The following is a 17,292-nucleotide window of genomic DNA, read 5'->3' as shown; positions in this document are numbered from 1 at the left end:
ATTACGCACACTTGCACTTTAGCTAGGGGCTACGTCCAATGTCTTGAATATCTAAATTTTCAAAACCGAGCTGCTATCTCTTTTATCTTCATGTCTTGTGCAATGAATGATGGGTCTCCTCAGATAGCACTTTACATTTTTGCTGCTCGCTTGCATATTTGCACATTGAACTTTAGATTTTTCATGATTTTTTCCATGAATATCTGTTACTTTTGTTCTTCATTGTTATATATTAGTATTACTTATCAGTTTTTCATGTTGTTGCTGCTGTTTGCATATTTGCTCATTCTGCACTCGTGCACTTTAATTGAGGGCTACGTTCAATATCTAGAACATCAATGACATGGTGAAATTTATTTCATTAAATGTTAATGGGTTGAATAACGTTCGTAAAAGGAACGCTATTGAATGCTGGTTAAAAAATCTAATACCTGATGTCATCTATTTGCAGGAAACCCATCACAAAGATCAGGCAGAGTCAGCTAAACTCTTTAAAAACTGGACGGGCTATAACATATCTGCTTCTGCAGGGATGGCCCAGAGAGGAGTTTCCATTCTAATAGGAAGACATGTAGGTTTTAACCTTGAAGGGTCGTGCATAGATCCTAGAGGCAGATGGGCAGTCGCACACGGTAAATTAAATAATGTCAACGTTATCCTTGCCACAATTTACGCACCTATTTTGGACGACCCACAACCTATTTTACAGGTTAAGCAGGCATTAACCAGCCTCTCTGGACCAATAATTTGGGGGGGTGATTTTAACCTATTACAAAACCCTCGATTGGACTCTTCCAAGAAAGACCGTCAACAGAATAAACCCCAAGTCTCCTTAGCTGTTCAAAGCTGCAAGATAGATCTTGACGTTTTTGACCATTGGCGTAATTTGAATCCCACCAAGCGTGAGTACACATGCCATTCAGCAAAATATAATTCTGCGTCAAGGCTGGATTTTTCTTGTCCTCCCACGATCTAGAATTATATAATTACGCTTACCTACCCAATGCCTTTTCGGATCATGCGGCTCTTTGCATGGAGTTTAAACTGGGGAATTATGAAGCAAGATCTATAAATAGATTTTTTTTAACAAACTCAACCTCCTTGACCAACAATGGTGCACTGATATTAATAAAAAGATCGAGCTATTTTTTTCACAGAATAGAGGTACAGCTCCTTTAAACATAATCTGGGATGCATTTAAAGCTACTCTACGTGGAATAATTACATCTAAGGAGATCCCCAAGCTTAAGGCAAAACGGGAGGAGAAAATCAAACTTCAAACTGAACTGTCCCAGGCTACCCAAGAGCATTATAGGGTTAGATCCCAGATTTCCAGCCACAATCTCCACGAGGCAAAGCGTAAGATGAAGGAATTTTATTATGAACTAGGTGAGACAAATAGTAATTTTCAGGCACAAAAAATCTATGAGGAGAGTGAGTACACAGGAAAGCTTCTGGCCTGGCAATCTAAAGAAAAGCAGGCTCGTAACAGAATAGATCAGTTAACTGACCCCATCACTAAAAATCAAGTTAAGACCACCACTGCCATTGGCGAGCTGTTTTTAAAACACTACGAGGGGATATATCAAGCATCTGCGGGGACCACACCTGAATCTATCACAGATTTTCTTCAGCCATTGGAAATACCTAAAATGGATGCTGAGGGCAAGAACTACCTCACACAGGATTTCACATTATCCGAACTAGATGAAGTGATAGAGTCTTTCCCCAATGGCAAAGCCAATGGTGAGGATGGCCTTCCCATTGAATTCTTTAAAAAATTTGGGGGAATATTGCGTAAAGAATTCTTGGAATTAATTAATAATCTATTTCAAGGTGGTCCCCCACCAGACTCTTTTCACACAGCAGTGGTGGTCAGTATTTTAAAAAAGGGAAAGGACAAGGAAAATAAAAATTCCTACCGACCGATTAGCCTTCTGAACACAGATTATAAAATTTTTACTAAACTTTTAGCAAACCGATTAAATAAACTAGTAGGATCACTAATAGCTTATGATCAGTGCGGTTTTATTGCAGGCAGGCATCTCCATTCCAATACTACATTTTTACTGGAGGCGCTAGACTATTTTAAAACTAACAAGGTGAAGGCTCAAATTTGGTTTTTAGATGCGGAGAAAGCCTTCGATCTAGTCTCCTGGCATTGTCTGTTTGCAGTTTTACATAGTTTTAATTTCCCGAATGCTTTTATCTCTCTTTTGCGACACTTATACACGAATTCTAGGGCACAAATTATCATCAATAATACCAACATTGGGTCCTGTGAGGTCACTAGAGGCACACAACAAGGCTGCCCCTTGTCCCCAATTTTATTCGCACTTTTTATTGAACCTCTAGCGATCGCCATTAGGAATATCAAAGCTGTCACCGCCCCAATTTTAGGAATGACAAATATAAAACTATATGCGGATGATATTGCCCTTTTTTTAGACTCTAAACCCTCAAGTCAATTGAAGATTCTAAAAATCTTCTCTGACTTTCAAAAGCTAGGGGGCTATAAAATTAATGTAAACAAAACAGAAATTATCCTACTCAACTGCACTTCAGACACTTTAGCTCCTGAATTCAGGCAGATATACAACACGGATCCAAAGAGATATCTTGGTATATTTATATCGGATAGCCTAGACGACCTTTACTTCCTAAATTTTCTACCTTTATTAAAAAAGGTTGGTTCACTTTTAGATCGTTGGAATCTACTACCCCTGTCTCTTATAGGGCGGGCATCGCTAATTCGAATGTCGGTATTACCCCTTTTTAATTTCCTCTTTAGTGCGATTCCCTGCGCAATCCAGGCCTCATATTTTAAAAAAATAGAAGCTCTGATTTCCTCTTTCCTATGGGCAAAAAAATCCCCTAGACTTGCACTGAGCACTTTATATTTATCTTCCACACAAGGAGGGTTGTCCCTCCCAAATATCAAAGAATATTATTTTGCGTCTTTTACACACTACAGCCATAGGTTTTTTTTCTCTCTAGATTGCCATGAGACAGACAATTTTTTTATGAAAAGGTTGTTGTTGGAATTGAAAATCTATGATCCGGTTAGAACCACGAAAGACCCCAAAAAAGTACGATATAAAACTTTGCAGTGGATTTTTAAGGTCAAAACTCAGTTTTTAAAATTTTATGATTTACCCAATGTAAGTAATAAGACGAATTTAATGAATTTTAGCCTGGGAGAAGCAGGTTGTATGGACAAAAATATAATAACTCTTTGGAAGCAAAATGGTTTTGAAAAAATTGAAGACTTCCTACTGGGAAATAGGTGAAAATCTTGGGATGAAATTTACAGCCAGTTAATTCACTCGCACACAATTCTGAACTGGTCATTTATTACGATAAGTCCAAAACTTAGGGAACTCAATATAAGAAATTTATCCCACAAAGAAAATATTTCCACTACCCTTAATAATAAAACACAAAAGAAAATGAGTATCTGGATTAAAATATTAATAGAAAGTAAGGACAAGGACTTTTACAGCAAGATAATTGAACGATGGAAAAAAAGGGAAGATATTATAATTAATCAACAGGTTTGGGACAAAATAAACAAATTCAATAAAACCATCTTTCGAGGAGCAAATGGTTAATATATAGAACCCCGTCCTTTTTACATGATATCTTCCCCCTCGTAGCCGACAAATGCTTTCGATGTGAAGAAAAAGGCACTTGGAAACACATCATCTGGGAGTGTCCAAAAATCCAGGTTTTATGGAAGGAAATAGAAAAATATCTTTCAATCGTCCTTAAAACAAATATTATATTCAACGACCTAATTCCCCTCATAGGCTGCTCTCCTTTCCACACCCAATATGATGAGCCCCTTTTTATAGCTTCTCTAATAGCTAAATCCCTTATATTACAGTCCTGGAGAACAGATTCTGTCCCATCCTTCCAGGCATGGAAGGTAAAATAACAGCGAATCCAGGGTAGGGAGAAAAAATATGCCCTTAGATCAGGGGCTCACAAAAAATATGATAAATATTGGAGTGTGTTCGATGTTTAGATTTCTCCTGTTATTACTTAACCTGATTTATGCTTTATTGAAAATATTTATTAGTCTATTACGACGGTTCTACCTCCGCACGCTGCACTTTAGAACTTAGCTTTGGAATATTAAATGTGAAAACATTTATTATATATGTATGCTATGTACTCTTTCAATTCTAAACAAAATCTTTTGGTTATTCGAACCAGTTTACTAATTGTCTGCTCTTACACAACCTTTCACTTTATAACTTAAACGTTAAAGCGACAATTTGTACGAATGTTTTTCAGTATTTTCCTTCCTCGTACTGTATTAATTGTATTTCAATTGTATTGTATTGCTATATTTGAACTCTCAATAAAAATATATAAAAAAAAAAAAAAAGAGTCCACTGCTGCTTGCACCACCTGACTAGGACCCTGGTAATTAGTTTTTTAATTTACAAATTAAGCACTGGAGGAAAGGGCTGTAGCATTAAAAAACACAACCTAACATGCATTTCAGCACTTTTGAGACTTTTATTTATAGGTGCTGCAGTTTACAATGACTGTACCAACAAAACTTCTAACCATCACACTCCTACAAGTGTGACAGTTCAGACTATTCCACGCCACTCAACGTTATAATAATAGCTAGGGTGGCAGTTTTTAATAATTTTTAATGTGTATTCAATTATGAAGCAAGTGTTGTTTATTTTATTTATTTTTATTTAAAAGGTTTTTCATAGCGCTGGCTAGACCTGGAGGTATCAGAGCGCTTTTCATGGGTATCAGAGGGTGACAGGGACACAAACTGGTAGGCGAGTCAAAACTTCGCCCAAAGTCCAGAAGCTGTGATCCCAGGGGGAGTGGTATCATTTCCCCATCTCTGTTGTGAGAGGCTCTCTAAGCGCAGTGGACTCTCTCAGAGGGGTCTCTGAGACTCCAAGGCCTATTTACTGGATCCCTCCCCAAAAAGGGGAGAGGGAGTGCTTTGGCAAAGGCTCCCTTGGCGCTGTGGACTCTCTCAGCAGGTATGCTGAGACTCCAGCGTATATAACTTGGATCTTTCCCCAAAAAGGGGAGGAGTGCTTAGTCAAAGGGCACAAAAGGACAAGGGCCTAGGCAGTGAAGCGGGCAAGGGGAAAGACTCAGCTGAGAGGGGATAGGAGCAAGGAAGTAGACAAAGAACGAAAGAATGCTGAATTGTCGTGCTCATCTCTTAAATTGGCAATCAGCCCCACCATGTGGCAGACTGTGATAAGTGCTGATGTTGACAGCTAGGTGCCAGTACCGAGCAATGAAAACCACCAGCTCAAATTAAGCACTGCTTTCCTCCAAAGAACCGTAAATCTTCCTGAAAAAATGCACAGAGCTATGCCATGTCTTATGGCGTAATGGTAGTCATTAAGCACTTGGTACATTTCAAAATATGTGCAATACATATATTGTTTACTGATGTAGTCAACAGCATTGCACCCTTAACATCTGTTTCAAACTTTACAGTAGCATGGTACATGGCTAAACACTTATAAGGTCCCAAAGGCGAGACCTATTGGCTATGCCAATGCTTGTTCTAGAAGTCATTGTTCATTGATGGTACCTGTTTGACAATGGTGGTGAGTTTCTGATTATTGTATTCTTTTAGTGCTGTACCTTCCTTGATTATTACTTTTCAAGAAATTACAGTTGTATTCAATGACTGGTACATAGGGGTTTACCACTCAGTTTCTTTTCCTATATGTAGATGTGGACCAAATGCCTTCTACACAACTCAATTTTAGCTTAGCTGAATCAATGCTGTATAAATGAGTCTCTTGGAGGAGGAAAACAACACACACATCCTTTCCTTTTTATGGGAGTGCTGACGTTTTCTGTGTTATGATCTAAAGGGCCACTACTTTGACATTCCAGGACATTATTTCACATTTTCTGTGTTATTTCAGTTTCCTAATGTTATTCTCAGATACTCTTCCAATAGGAACTGTTCAGCTCGAACTGCCAAGCCAGGTCCTCTCTAAACTGAAACATAAGCAACCCAGGACCGGTTTGAGCCTCATTGGGCCTCTTTAGTCAGGCTTCAGTCAGGTGCAGCTTGGCTCCGGTGCCACATTGGGCACAGGACCCATGTCTGGGTATACCCATGCCACTTATAGCTCTACATCGGACACACAAAGAGTGTTGAGAGAGGAATATTTGCAAATAGTCTAACCACTGCTAATTGTTCGTGGTAGTATTCCAATCCTGAGTGATTGTCAGTAGACTGTTTGCAAGCATTCATCCCATCAGCTTTTGTGTGATTGACATCTTCTATAGTCATCTGTTTTCCATTCTGACCACTAATAATGTATTATTTCCCTCAGCAAGTGCTCTTGCAAGGTCTTGTAATATGTACTGTAGCTTGGTGCTCACACTCACATTTTCTCCTCTAGCATTGCTTAGAGCAAACTCTCAATCTGTACACATAGAACATCTGCCACATCCCTCAATATGTGGAAGTGAAGGCACAGCACTGTGTCAAATAATCACATGAGTTGTGTCTTGAAGGGAAACATGGTTTGTATGACCAGGAAGCTGTGGTCTTGTAGTGCGCATGTTCACCAGATGCTCCTTGTTGCTATACAGCGCCATATAGCTTGACTTGTCATTTTTAGTGCTGTAACAAACAGGTGTTACTATTACACATTTAATAGACTTCGAGAAGCCAATATCAGAAGTTTCGAGGTGCGTCTTGCCGGGATTCAGGTTTGTCTGTAGATTAAATGTCAATGGTGTGGGTTGTATCACTGAGCCCCCTTGCCAGCATAGAGATGCCAATAGAACAGCAGTGGTATTTAAGGCATGCATTTGTTTTGACTGAAGCTTCACCTTTCTAGTCTACCTCCCCAACTTGCATTTTCTTGAAATAGCTCATCTTATCTCAGCACAAAAGTATGTTTGTTCGATTGTATGTAGCTACCACAGTGCACCATAACTAATGCATCAGTCACTCAATTTATGTTTCTTAATTCTCTAGGCCTGTCCATCCAGCTTCTCTAGTCAAAAAATTCACAATTGTAACCATACCTGCCCTTCTGGGACATGGTGGCTTTTGGAGTTATCCTTTCACTATTGGTCTGGAGAGGTAAGTGAGAGATCACCAGGGCTGTGTTGCTGAATGGGGTGTGTGTGGCTACAATGTGTGGTTTCATGGGCATCAAAAGGGCTTTCATCCAATGCCGGGTTCTCTAAAGTCGGTCCAGCAGGGCCGGACCAATGCCTTATTTTTTAGATAACTACATGTATCTAGATGGGGATATGCTAAAAAACTCACATGGATCGAGGCCTCCAGGACCGACTTTGGAGAACCCTGATCTAATGAACACCAACAACTTGGTGTGACCATGGTACACTGACAGTATTATTATCACACTCCGAGAACTGAACTGACTCTTTATTTATTTGTAAATGTAGAGCTGCTGAAAAGGTCTGGAGGTGGCATGCTGAACAGTGAAGCACTTTCCAGCAGTAAAACCACCCATGCTTCACCAGAGGTTTTAGTAATAAGTTCTCATTCCTGTATGAAATGACATTTCAGGAAGTGACTTCAGTGAGACGTCAACTGATGCCGTAAATTAATACAACATGTATGCAATGAAAACAAAAATAAATACAAGACTTCCAGTTTCAGTGCTGGGATAATATATGCAAGCTTAAAAGTGTGACACAAGTGGAACCAAGGAGTGCTATGTGCTGCATGACTAATCCCCTCTGCCTCAAGGCTGCAGTAGGGTCCACCCATTGTGGGATGGTGTTAAGAATGCAGGGGCATATTACCAACAAGTAGCGATATTTATCGCTAAATAGGCTTAGCGACGATTTCTTTATCGCTGAGCATCGCCGGAATTTATTGCTGAGATAACATGCTATTAGCAACATTTATCTCCAAAGCGATACATTTTCCGGAGATAGCGGCAAAATGCGTGAATATCGCTGAGAATACAGCGATATTCACGCATTAGCGACGAAATGCTCTTAGCCATGTTATCCACCTCCCATTGGATAACATGGCTAAGAACTGGTGTGGGCAGGTGTTAGTATTTGGAGATATTCGCGCTTAGCGCGAATATTTCCATCGCTACGCCTGCCTTGCTAATAGGCGATAGCGATGTTAGCGACTGTTTTCAGTCGCTAACAGTTTATGTACGCCCACTTTGCATGTCATTAGCGATAAATATCGCTAACATGAAAAGAGCGCCCCAAACCGCTCGCTATCACCTAAAAGCTGTCGCTAACTGCTGTTAGCTACAGCTTGCTAATAGGGCGATAGAATTATCGCCGCTTAGTGGCGAAAATTCCCTATCGCCACCCTTGATTATATGCCCCGCAGTCTCCATGGATGTCAATAATTGCTCTGGTGACAACAGTGCTCTGAGCTCCCAACCCAGCTCACCCAGTGTGGGCTTCAGGCTGGTGTGTGAGTGGTTGATCAGGCAATAAGTGAGACATGAGTCCCATAAGGGCACTTTACATCTGCCTATATGTGTAGAAGTGTCTTTTAGATTGTTTGCACCTGTTTCATCCTTGTTGTATTTGCTGTCACACATAGAAGGTGTTGATTAGATCCATCTGTGCAGCGTTCAGATGTTGTAGAAGCTTGATTGCCAACTTTAAATGGTGACCCCCGCCTCACTCTATATACTGCCAACAAATGGCCATTTGTGTTGCCCAGTTCATCAGTCTACAATAAAACCTGTCTTCTCATGTGTCAGATTCAGGGGGCTTTGTGGGAACAATCAGTATGTCCTCCTGGGTTAATCATATTTCAGAAAATAACTGACTGTTCTTGATTGTGGGAATACTTCCTGTTTGGGTTACTTGGGAGCCTATGTCGGTGTGAGGGTAAAGTGCAGAGATGATCCGTTAGTCAGTAGAATTATTAGTCACTTTTCTGTTAGGCCTATCACTGGGGGACACAATTGAAAAGACTAATTCCACCCAGAAGATTGTTTTAATACACATAATCCATCCCCTTGTGCATATTACCCTCTTCAGTAGCACGATGTTAGATTCATGCACGTTGTAAAGAAGTCCTCTTTGGTTATAACTCATGCAAGACATAGCTTTGACAAAGCCATCTATCTATCTATTGATCTGTCTGTCTGTCTATCTATTCATCTCACAGTGATGTTCACCAGTATGTAGTTATAGTTAAAACCAGTTTTCCACATGAAACGGACTTAACTATAACTGGTGAGTTTCAGTGTTTTTTTAATTTAAAATGTGACATTTTATCTGACATTTTCACCTAAATATAACAATACATTAACCTCTGTTTTTGTTAGTGAATTTCTATGTATGTATGTATGTATGTATATATATATATATATATATATATATATATATATATATATATATATATATTACCTACTGGCGGTCGCCAGTAGGTATATATAGTTAGGATTTTTTCTCTATGGGATTTTTGAAAATTCTATGTCTAATAACTTTGGCGTTTGTGGACGGAATTGGCTGAAATGTTCAGGAAAATGGCACATTTTGTTTCTGAGTAGCCCTTGAAAATTTGGGGGGGGTTCGTCAAGGGGGGGCCGAGAAAAAAGGGGGTTCCCAAAACGTGTTTTTAACATTGAGTTTTCCATAGGGCGGTTGGCCTCACTTTTAGCCCGAACGGCTGAATGGATTTGCACGAAACTTGGCAAAATTGTAGGGACTGGTAGCCCGATGTGCCTTTTGTAGGTCTCAATATATGCGCTACAGTGGATTTTGAGAAATTAACGTTTAAAAAAAGATATATATCTGTAACAGCGGACCGGGCAGCGCTCCGCTACGCGTACTTTTCGCGCAACGGAGCTTTGTGAAGCGAAGCTGATTGGTTCTCCGGCGTCTGTCAACATTCCAAACAGTCCGTAGCGGCCGCCATCTTGTCTCTCGGTAGGATCGAGAGACAAGAGGAGGCCAAAGCGAAGGGGCAAATGACCATAAGGGGGCATAGTACATTGTCGCTCACCCCCTAGGTTTGATGTGGAGGTTTTAAAAGGGCCCCGCGGGGCAAAAAAAATATAAAAATAATAATAATCGAACAGCTGAATGGATTTGCACGAAACTTGGCAAAATTGTAGGGACTGGTAGCCCGATGTGCCTTTGCTAGATCTCAATATATGTGCTCCAGTGGATTTTGAGAAATTAACGTTCAAAAAAAGGTATATATCTGTAACAGCGCACCGCTTCGCGTACTTTTCGCGTTACGGAGCTTTGCGAAGCGAAGCTGATTGGCTCTCCGGTGTCTGTAAACATTCCAAACAGTCCGTAGCGGCCGCCATCTTGTCTCTCGGTAGGATCGAACAGCTGAATGGATTTGCACGAAACTTGGCAAAATTGTAGGGACTGGTAGCCCGATGTGCCTTTGCTAGGTCTCAATATATGTGCTTCAGTGCATTTTGAGAAATTAACGTTCAGAAACAAGATATATATCTGTAACAGCGCTCCGCTTCGCGGAGATAAAATTATATGTGTATTACCTAGCTGTTGCTAACACCAGTTAGCGACGGCTAGTAGAAGATAGCGACCATCTTGGGCCCCACTTTGCATGTGAGTGATATTTATCACTAATGACATGCAAAGTGGGCATGCCAAGATGTTAGCGACTGGAAACAGTCGCTAACATCGCTATCTCCTATTATCAACTTTTGGAAATATTCGAGATAAGGGCGAATATCTCCAAAAGCTACCACCTGCCCTGAGCAGTTCTTAGCCATGTTATCCAATGGGAGGTGGATAACATGGCTAAGAGCATTAGCTCGGTAATGCATGAATATCGCTGAGGTTTCAGCGATATTAATGCATTGCGGTCGTTTTTTATCGTATTTCCGATAAACCTTGATAATAGCAAGGTTTATCTGCGATAATTTCTGACGGTAAAAAAATCGTTGCTAAGCATCGTTAGGGATAAATATCGCTTAACTTTGGTAATATGCCCCAACGTCTGTTAACGTTCGATTCGAAGGAAATCAGGAAGTGTTGAAAAACATTGTCTGCGCCATCTTGTCTTTTTTCAAATGCCACACTTTTGTCGTGCACGGCAGCCATTTTAGATGCCTTGACCAGACCCACTCTGTGCACGCTGTCGATCCTTAGCATGGCTCCCCACCCTCGCAAGCATCTCCCCCAGGCAGTGGTCACCCCCGCTCTCTGTCTTATGCATGGGTAATAAACCTCCCCCATCTGCGCTGCTGTTCCCTGAGAATCACACCCTGTGCCCGCCCGACACCTCCCTTTCGCCCTATTCACTACCGCACCCTCTGACACTCCTTTTCCTCTGTGTCCGATTGTCCAGGCTGGTCCTAGGGTATCAGCTAGCCCTGCAGATGTAGTTTATGGCCACAGCTGTAAAGAATCACCCCTCTTCAAAGGAGTTATAGTAGATCAAGGCCCACACTCGATGAGATCCGTCACAGCAGAAGCGTTGCTATTATCTGAAAACCATCCTGTATTGTGATTGGGGAGGGGACCGAGCCTGAAGCGGAAGATTCCAGGGATGACTGTTTGTACATCAAAGTTTTTACAATTATGTGTCACATTAAAAATATATAGCACTCCGACAAAGTAGTAAGATTATAAAACTTTAATAATTTATAAATATATACAAGAAAACAAAAATAGTAATAACATATAAACATTTTTAGGGAAAAACAACGAAGTAGCGGTCGGCTGTGCGAATAGTCCCAATGCAGCACAACGTCCAGATTTCCGGCGTGGGGCGTCGCGGGGGGTGGGTCATCAGTAGCAAACTGTTGTGCGAATAGTTCCAAGGCAGCAGAACGCGCCGAAATCTAGATGACACGAAAGTGATGTCTAGTAAGTTGCCACCCAGCAAATAACGGCATGGGGCGTCGCGGGGGGTGGGTCATCAGTAGCAAACTGTTGCGCGAATAGTTCCAAGGCAGCAGAACGATGGCACCAAGGTGATGTCCAGTAAGTTGCCGCACTGGTTTTGGTATCCTACAATGCTGCTCCGAATAACGGCGTGGAGCGCCCCGGGGGAGGCGGCGTGAACGGGCCTCTCCAGGTGGAGTGTCATCTGTTGTAGTGGGGCGCCCCTTTACCGTTTCAGTTGCCATTCCCCGTTTTTGGTCCACTGTGTCAAAAGCCGCAATTCAGCTGAGTTGCGCCCACTCTTGCGGTGCAGCGATAGGCGGCTGTCACAGGACTCTCAAAATGGCGGCAGGCTGTTTCCTTTTTGGGCCTGGTCCACTGAAATGGCCCTGGGACACCTTGGAAATCGGACGCTTGTCTGCTAGGTCTTGGACCCCATTCTCGAAAGCGTCCCCTCCGCCTTGAGAATTCATCAAAAGTTTTGGGGGCTCCGACTCCTGCAGGCTTCTGGTGGGGAGCGGCTGCCATGGTTGCTCGCGGAATGACCACGACTGAGCTACGAGATGGTGGTGCTTTCATGCTGACGCCAGCTTCAGTCTGAAACATCCAGAAACAAGGTGGGGCTTTCATCGTTTGGGGAAAAAAAAAAGTTTTCATCCTATGAAAAGTGTTGTTTTTAGGTCACATGATCAAGCCTTCCATCATTAGGAAACCAAAAGTAAAATGAACCAATGAAAAGTTTTATAAACAAGTCACATGACCTGTTATGCGGCATAGGGTGTAAAATGCGGAGAAAATACGTTGGCACGTGAGGCGGCGTCAGTAGCGGACCGATGTGCGAATAGGCCGAAGGCAACACAACGCGCCAAGATCCGGATGGCACCGAGGTGGTGTCCAGCAAGTTGCAGCACTGGTGTGGCCATCCTACAATGCTGAAAGTCGGCGTGGGGCGCCCCGTTGGCCTGTGAGTTTGCGTCAGTAGCGGACCGATGTGCGAATAGGCCGAAGGCAGCACAACGCGCCAAGATCCGGATGGCACCGAGGTGGTGTCTAGTAAGTTGCCGCACTGGTGTGGCTATCTAACAATGCTGAAAGTCGGCGTGGGGCGCCCCGTTGGCCTGTGAGTTTGCGTCAGTAGCGGACCGATGTGCGAATAGGCCGAAGGCAGCATAACGCGCCAAGATCCGGATGGCACCGAGGTGGTGTCTAGTAAGTTGCCGCACTGGTGTGGCCATCCAACAATGCTGAAAGTCGGCGTGGGGCGCCCCGTTGGCCTGTGAGTTTGCGTCAGTAGCGGACCGATGTGCGAATAGGCCGAAGGCAGCACAACGCGCCAAGATCCGGATGGCACCGAGGTGGTGTCTAGTAAGTTGCCGCACTGGTGTGGCCATCCTACAATGCTGAAAGTCGGCGTGGGGCGCCCCGTTGGCCTGTGAGATGGCGTCAGTAGCGGACCGATGTGCGAATAGGCCGAAGGCAGCTCAACGCGCCAAGATCCGGATGGCACCGAGGTGGTGTCTAGTAAGTTGCCGCACTGGTGTGGCCATCCAACAATGCTGAAAGTCGGCGTGGGGCGCCCCGTTGGCCTGTGAGTTTGCGTCAGTAGCGGACCGATGTGCGAATAGGCCGAAGGCAGCACAACGCGCCAAGATCCGGATGGTACCGAGGTGGTGTCTAGTAAGTTGCCGCACTGGTGTGGCCATCCTACAATGCTGAAAGTCGGCGTGGGGCGCCCCGTTGGCCTGTGAGATGGCGTCAGTAGCGGACCGATGTGCGAATGGGGCCAAAGGCAGCGCAACAATATTTTCTGATTTGAAGACACCACAAGGCGCTGAGATGCCAAGATCCGGATGGCACCGAGGTGGTGTCTAGCAAGTTGTGGCACTGGTGTGGTCATCGTACAATGGTAAAAGTCGGCGTGGGGCGCCCTGTTGGCCTGTGAGATGGTGTCAGTAGCGGACTGATGTGTGAATGGGGCCAAAGGCAGCGCAACAATATTTTCTACTATATTTTCGGAGTAGAAGACACCACAAGGCGCTGAGATGCCAAGATCCGGATGGCACCGAGGTGATGTCTAAGTTGCGGACCGATGTGCGAATGGGGCCAAAGGTAGCGTAACAAGATTTTCTGTATGGAAGATACCACTAGGCGTTGAGATGCCAAGATTCGGATGGCACCGAGGTGATGTCTAGCAAGTTGTGCCACTGGTGTGGCCATCGTACAATGGTAAAAGTCGGCGTGGGGCGCCCTATTGGCCTGTGAGATGGTGTCAGTAGCGGACTGATGTGCGAATGGGGCCAAAGGCAGCGCAACAATATTTTCTGACTGACACCACAAGGCGCTGAGATGCCAAGATCCGGATGGCATCGAGGTGATGTCAGTGATGTCATTTGAGATGTCATCAGTGATGTCATCAGTGATGTCACTGACCATGTCATGAATGATGTAATATGTGACATGATCAGCAGTGGATTGCGGGTGCGCGATATATAGTTAGTGCAACTAACTATATATGGAATTTCAATGGTTTTGTGTGAGTAAAATAAGGTTTTTCAAATGCTAATTCCTAACTATATATGGTCTATAACCTATGGTTTTTTCAGTGAATATATATATATATATATATGTATATATGTATATATATATATATATTTTTTTTTTAAGTGCTGATTTTTATATCAGATTGGAAGCATACTAGTATTAGAACGGAAAAGTCCTCTGCATGGTAATGGACGTGCACTCTTAATGTGAGTGCCTCAACTAAACTGATGTTAGGATCCCTAATGCTGTTTTTTGTTCCATAGGCAGACACCAATCATACGTGTGCTCCATGACATAGACCTGTCTCACAGATTGCGGTCTTGTTGGACTGGTAGGGGTGCCCAAACTACTTTTGTCTGTAGGAAAGTGGCTCTATATATACTGGACCAAAGTAAGGTACAGTGTGTATAGAGTCCTCAGTCCCCAGAGCTTTGGCAGAGGCTAAAGTTAGATATAACCTTACTCTCTAAAGTGGTAGCTTGGTCGAGCAGTAAGGCAGTATCAGAAGACAGTGTAAAGCATTTGTTGCACACACTCAGTCAGCAAATGATCTCACACACTCAAGAACTGAACTACAGGCCAATTATTTTGTATCAAAAGATATAGTTGTTTTATTTTAGAACCAACAAGGTATCAAAATATACTTTCTCAGGATGAGTTACTTTAGTTAAATACTTTTCAAAAAGGCAATAGACTTTTTGAATGCAATAGTTACAGTTTGTTGCAATAGGCAACACAATTTCAAACACAATGCAATATTGAGCTCCATGGGAATTTCTAGTTGAAGGCAATTAGTTACTTTGTAGATTACTTTTCTAACCACAGGACTCGATTCTAGATTCAGTCCCGGGACATGAGCTGTAGACAGTTAATTAAAAGCGTTTTGGTTACAGTAGTGATTTTTAAGGAATATAAATGTATTTTAAAAGTTGACACTTAGAAACTTTTTCAGTTGAAATTACGAATGTTATCCTATGGGAGAAAATTCAATTTGCAGGTAAAGTATGTTCACGTTACTTTTGTAATCCAGTACTGGACTCCTAGGTTCAGCACTGGGACCTCTATCTAAAGCAGGTAAGTAATTACGTTTTGGTAGTTGGTACGAATTTTAAAGAATATTGGAAGTTTGCAAAAATCGTCACTTAGAAGAAATTTCGCAGAAAAACAGTCAATGGTTTCCTATGGAAAAAATTCCGGTTACTGGTAAATACGGTTAAAATAACTTTTCAGGGTTTGGGCTGGGCTAAAAGATGAAGCACTGAGGTCTCTCCTAATAACAGGTGAGTAAATCGGAATTCGTTGTTCGGCTGATTTTAGGTGAATATTTTAAACTTCCAATACTCCACACTTAAAAGAATTTCCAAGTGAAACCAGTCAATGATAGCCTATGGAAGAAAAGTGAGTTATCAGCTTTTAGGTAAGTACTCGACTGGCAGAGTTAAGGGTCTGGGCATAGACTCAGGGGTCTCTCCGGGTCAGGTAGGTACAGTTGGTACACCCTCAGTGGCACAGGGGCAGCCGGATGCAGAGGTAGTTAGGCCCAATTTTATCCAATGTGAGGCAGGGGGCCTTCGGTTGGTCGCTGCTGGCTAGCAGGCTACGCGGCTGTTGGAGCTGGGCTCCTGGTCAGGGCAAATGGGGAAGTAGGATAGGACAAAGGTTGCACTGCCAGGGGCACTCGGGCGGCTGGGTGCAGGGTGCTTTTGAGCTGTCGGGCGCTCAATGTTATTTAATAGAAATCTTGAAAAGGGAACAAAAGGCTGCAGGCTCGGGGACGGAGGATCTTCTGGAGCAACCGACACCTCGAGGGGTAAGTTGGGATCTTGGAGGATAGGTAGGCACCCTGGAGTTGGGCACAGGAGGCCGGAGGGCGCCGGGTGCAGGGGTGTCTTTGGACGTCGGGAAATCTTACCCTCTGCTGGTCGCGGTTGGAGGGGTCCTTCGTTCTGAGTCTGCAGGAGTCGTCTGGGTCATCGAGGAGGGTCCTTGGGCACTGGATTCCAGGTCAGAATCGCTGGGGGGACATCCTCAGGGTCTTTGTCCACTCGGGCACCGGCCGGGCTTGGCGGGTGCAGAGTGGGTTGGATTTGCGGTTCCTGGCTGGCACCAGGGGTATTGTTGTTTATAAATAGAACAAAGGGGAGTGGAGAGAAAAGTGGATTCGGTCTCCCCGGTCACAATTTTTAATAAACAAAGGGAATCCACAGAAGTGTGATTGGTATGGTCCCTACAATAGAGGGGAGCACACTGTGTTCTTTAAATACCCCTCACACACCAAAAGGGCCCTTGGTGTCATGCTTCATCATAGGGGTCTTCGCATCCATCTACGGGATGTGGCGTGCTACTAACCAGTGACTATGTGGGAGCACTGATGTAAACACTATGTGTGGTGCGTGAGTGGATAAAGAGTGAGTGGTGGGGTCAGGAGTGAAATAATGCGTGAATGTTAAAAAATACATGGCATGTGAGGTCTAAACATTTTTTAATGGGCCTCCGTGCTGGTATTGTTCAAAAGGGGTATGGTGGAGGTATTTTGTATTTAATGTACAATACCTCTCATGTGCGTCGACATGTTTCGAAGCGAAGGCTTCTTCTTCAGGACGGGGTGCACAGATCCCCACCTTACTCATGTCAGGATGTGTAATGGCATTAAATTACCAACACTATATGTCTAATAAATGAAAGAGATAGTCTAAATGTGCCTATTCCTACTCATAAGTACCTGCCATGAGGACCTGGAAAAAAAGAGAAAGAACACAGGGAAGGAAAAAAATATACATGTGGTATTTTAGTTGTAATATCCTGCATGATGGGACAGTGACCTAAAAAAGTGAAATACAGCACCCTCTAGACACATTATGTCATCCTATTCCAGTCCAGTGCTCTGTTAAAAAA

General features: G+C 43.2%; 1 protein-coding gene across 2 annotated transcripts in view; it reads left to right on the top strand.

Moving 5' to 3' along the window:
• Positions 1–17,292, top strand: part of LOC144770735 (sialic acid-binding Ig-like lectin 14) — a 209,249-nt gene that overhangs the window by 16,426 nt on the left and 175,531 nt on the right. For both annotated transcript variants that reach the window (XM_078655476.1, XM_078655475.1), the window contains exon 2: positions 7,004–7,111. In XM_078655476.1, the coding sequence (XP_078511602.1) occupies positions 7,069–7,111 (43 nt within the window). In that variant the 5' untranslated portion in view covers positions 7,004–7,068. The remainder of the gene's footprint in view (positions 1–7,003; positions 7,112–17,292) is intronic.

This window comes from Lissotriton helveticus, chromosome 7 (genome assembly GCF_964261635.1).
Source record: "Lissotriton helveticus chromosome 7, aLisHel1.1, whole genome shotgun sequence".
Lineage (NCBI taxonomy): Eukaryota > Metazoa > Chordata > Amphibia > Caudata > Salamandridae > Lissotriton > Lissotriton helveticus.
Note: the sequence above shows the minus strand (reverse complement) of the source record. Positions and strands in the feature narration are given on the sequence as shown.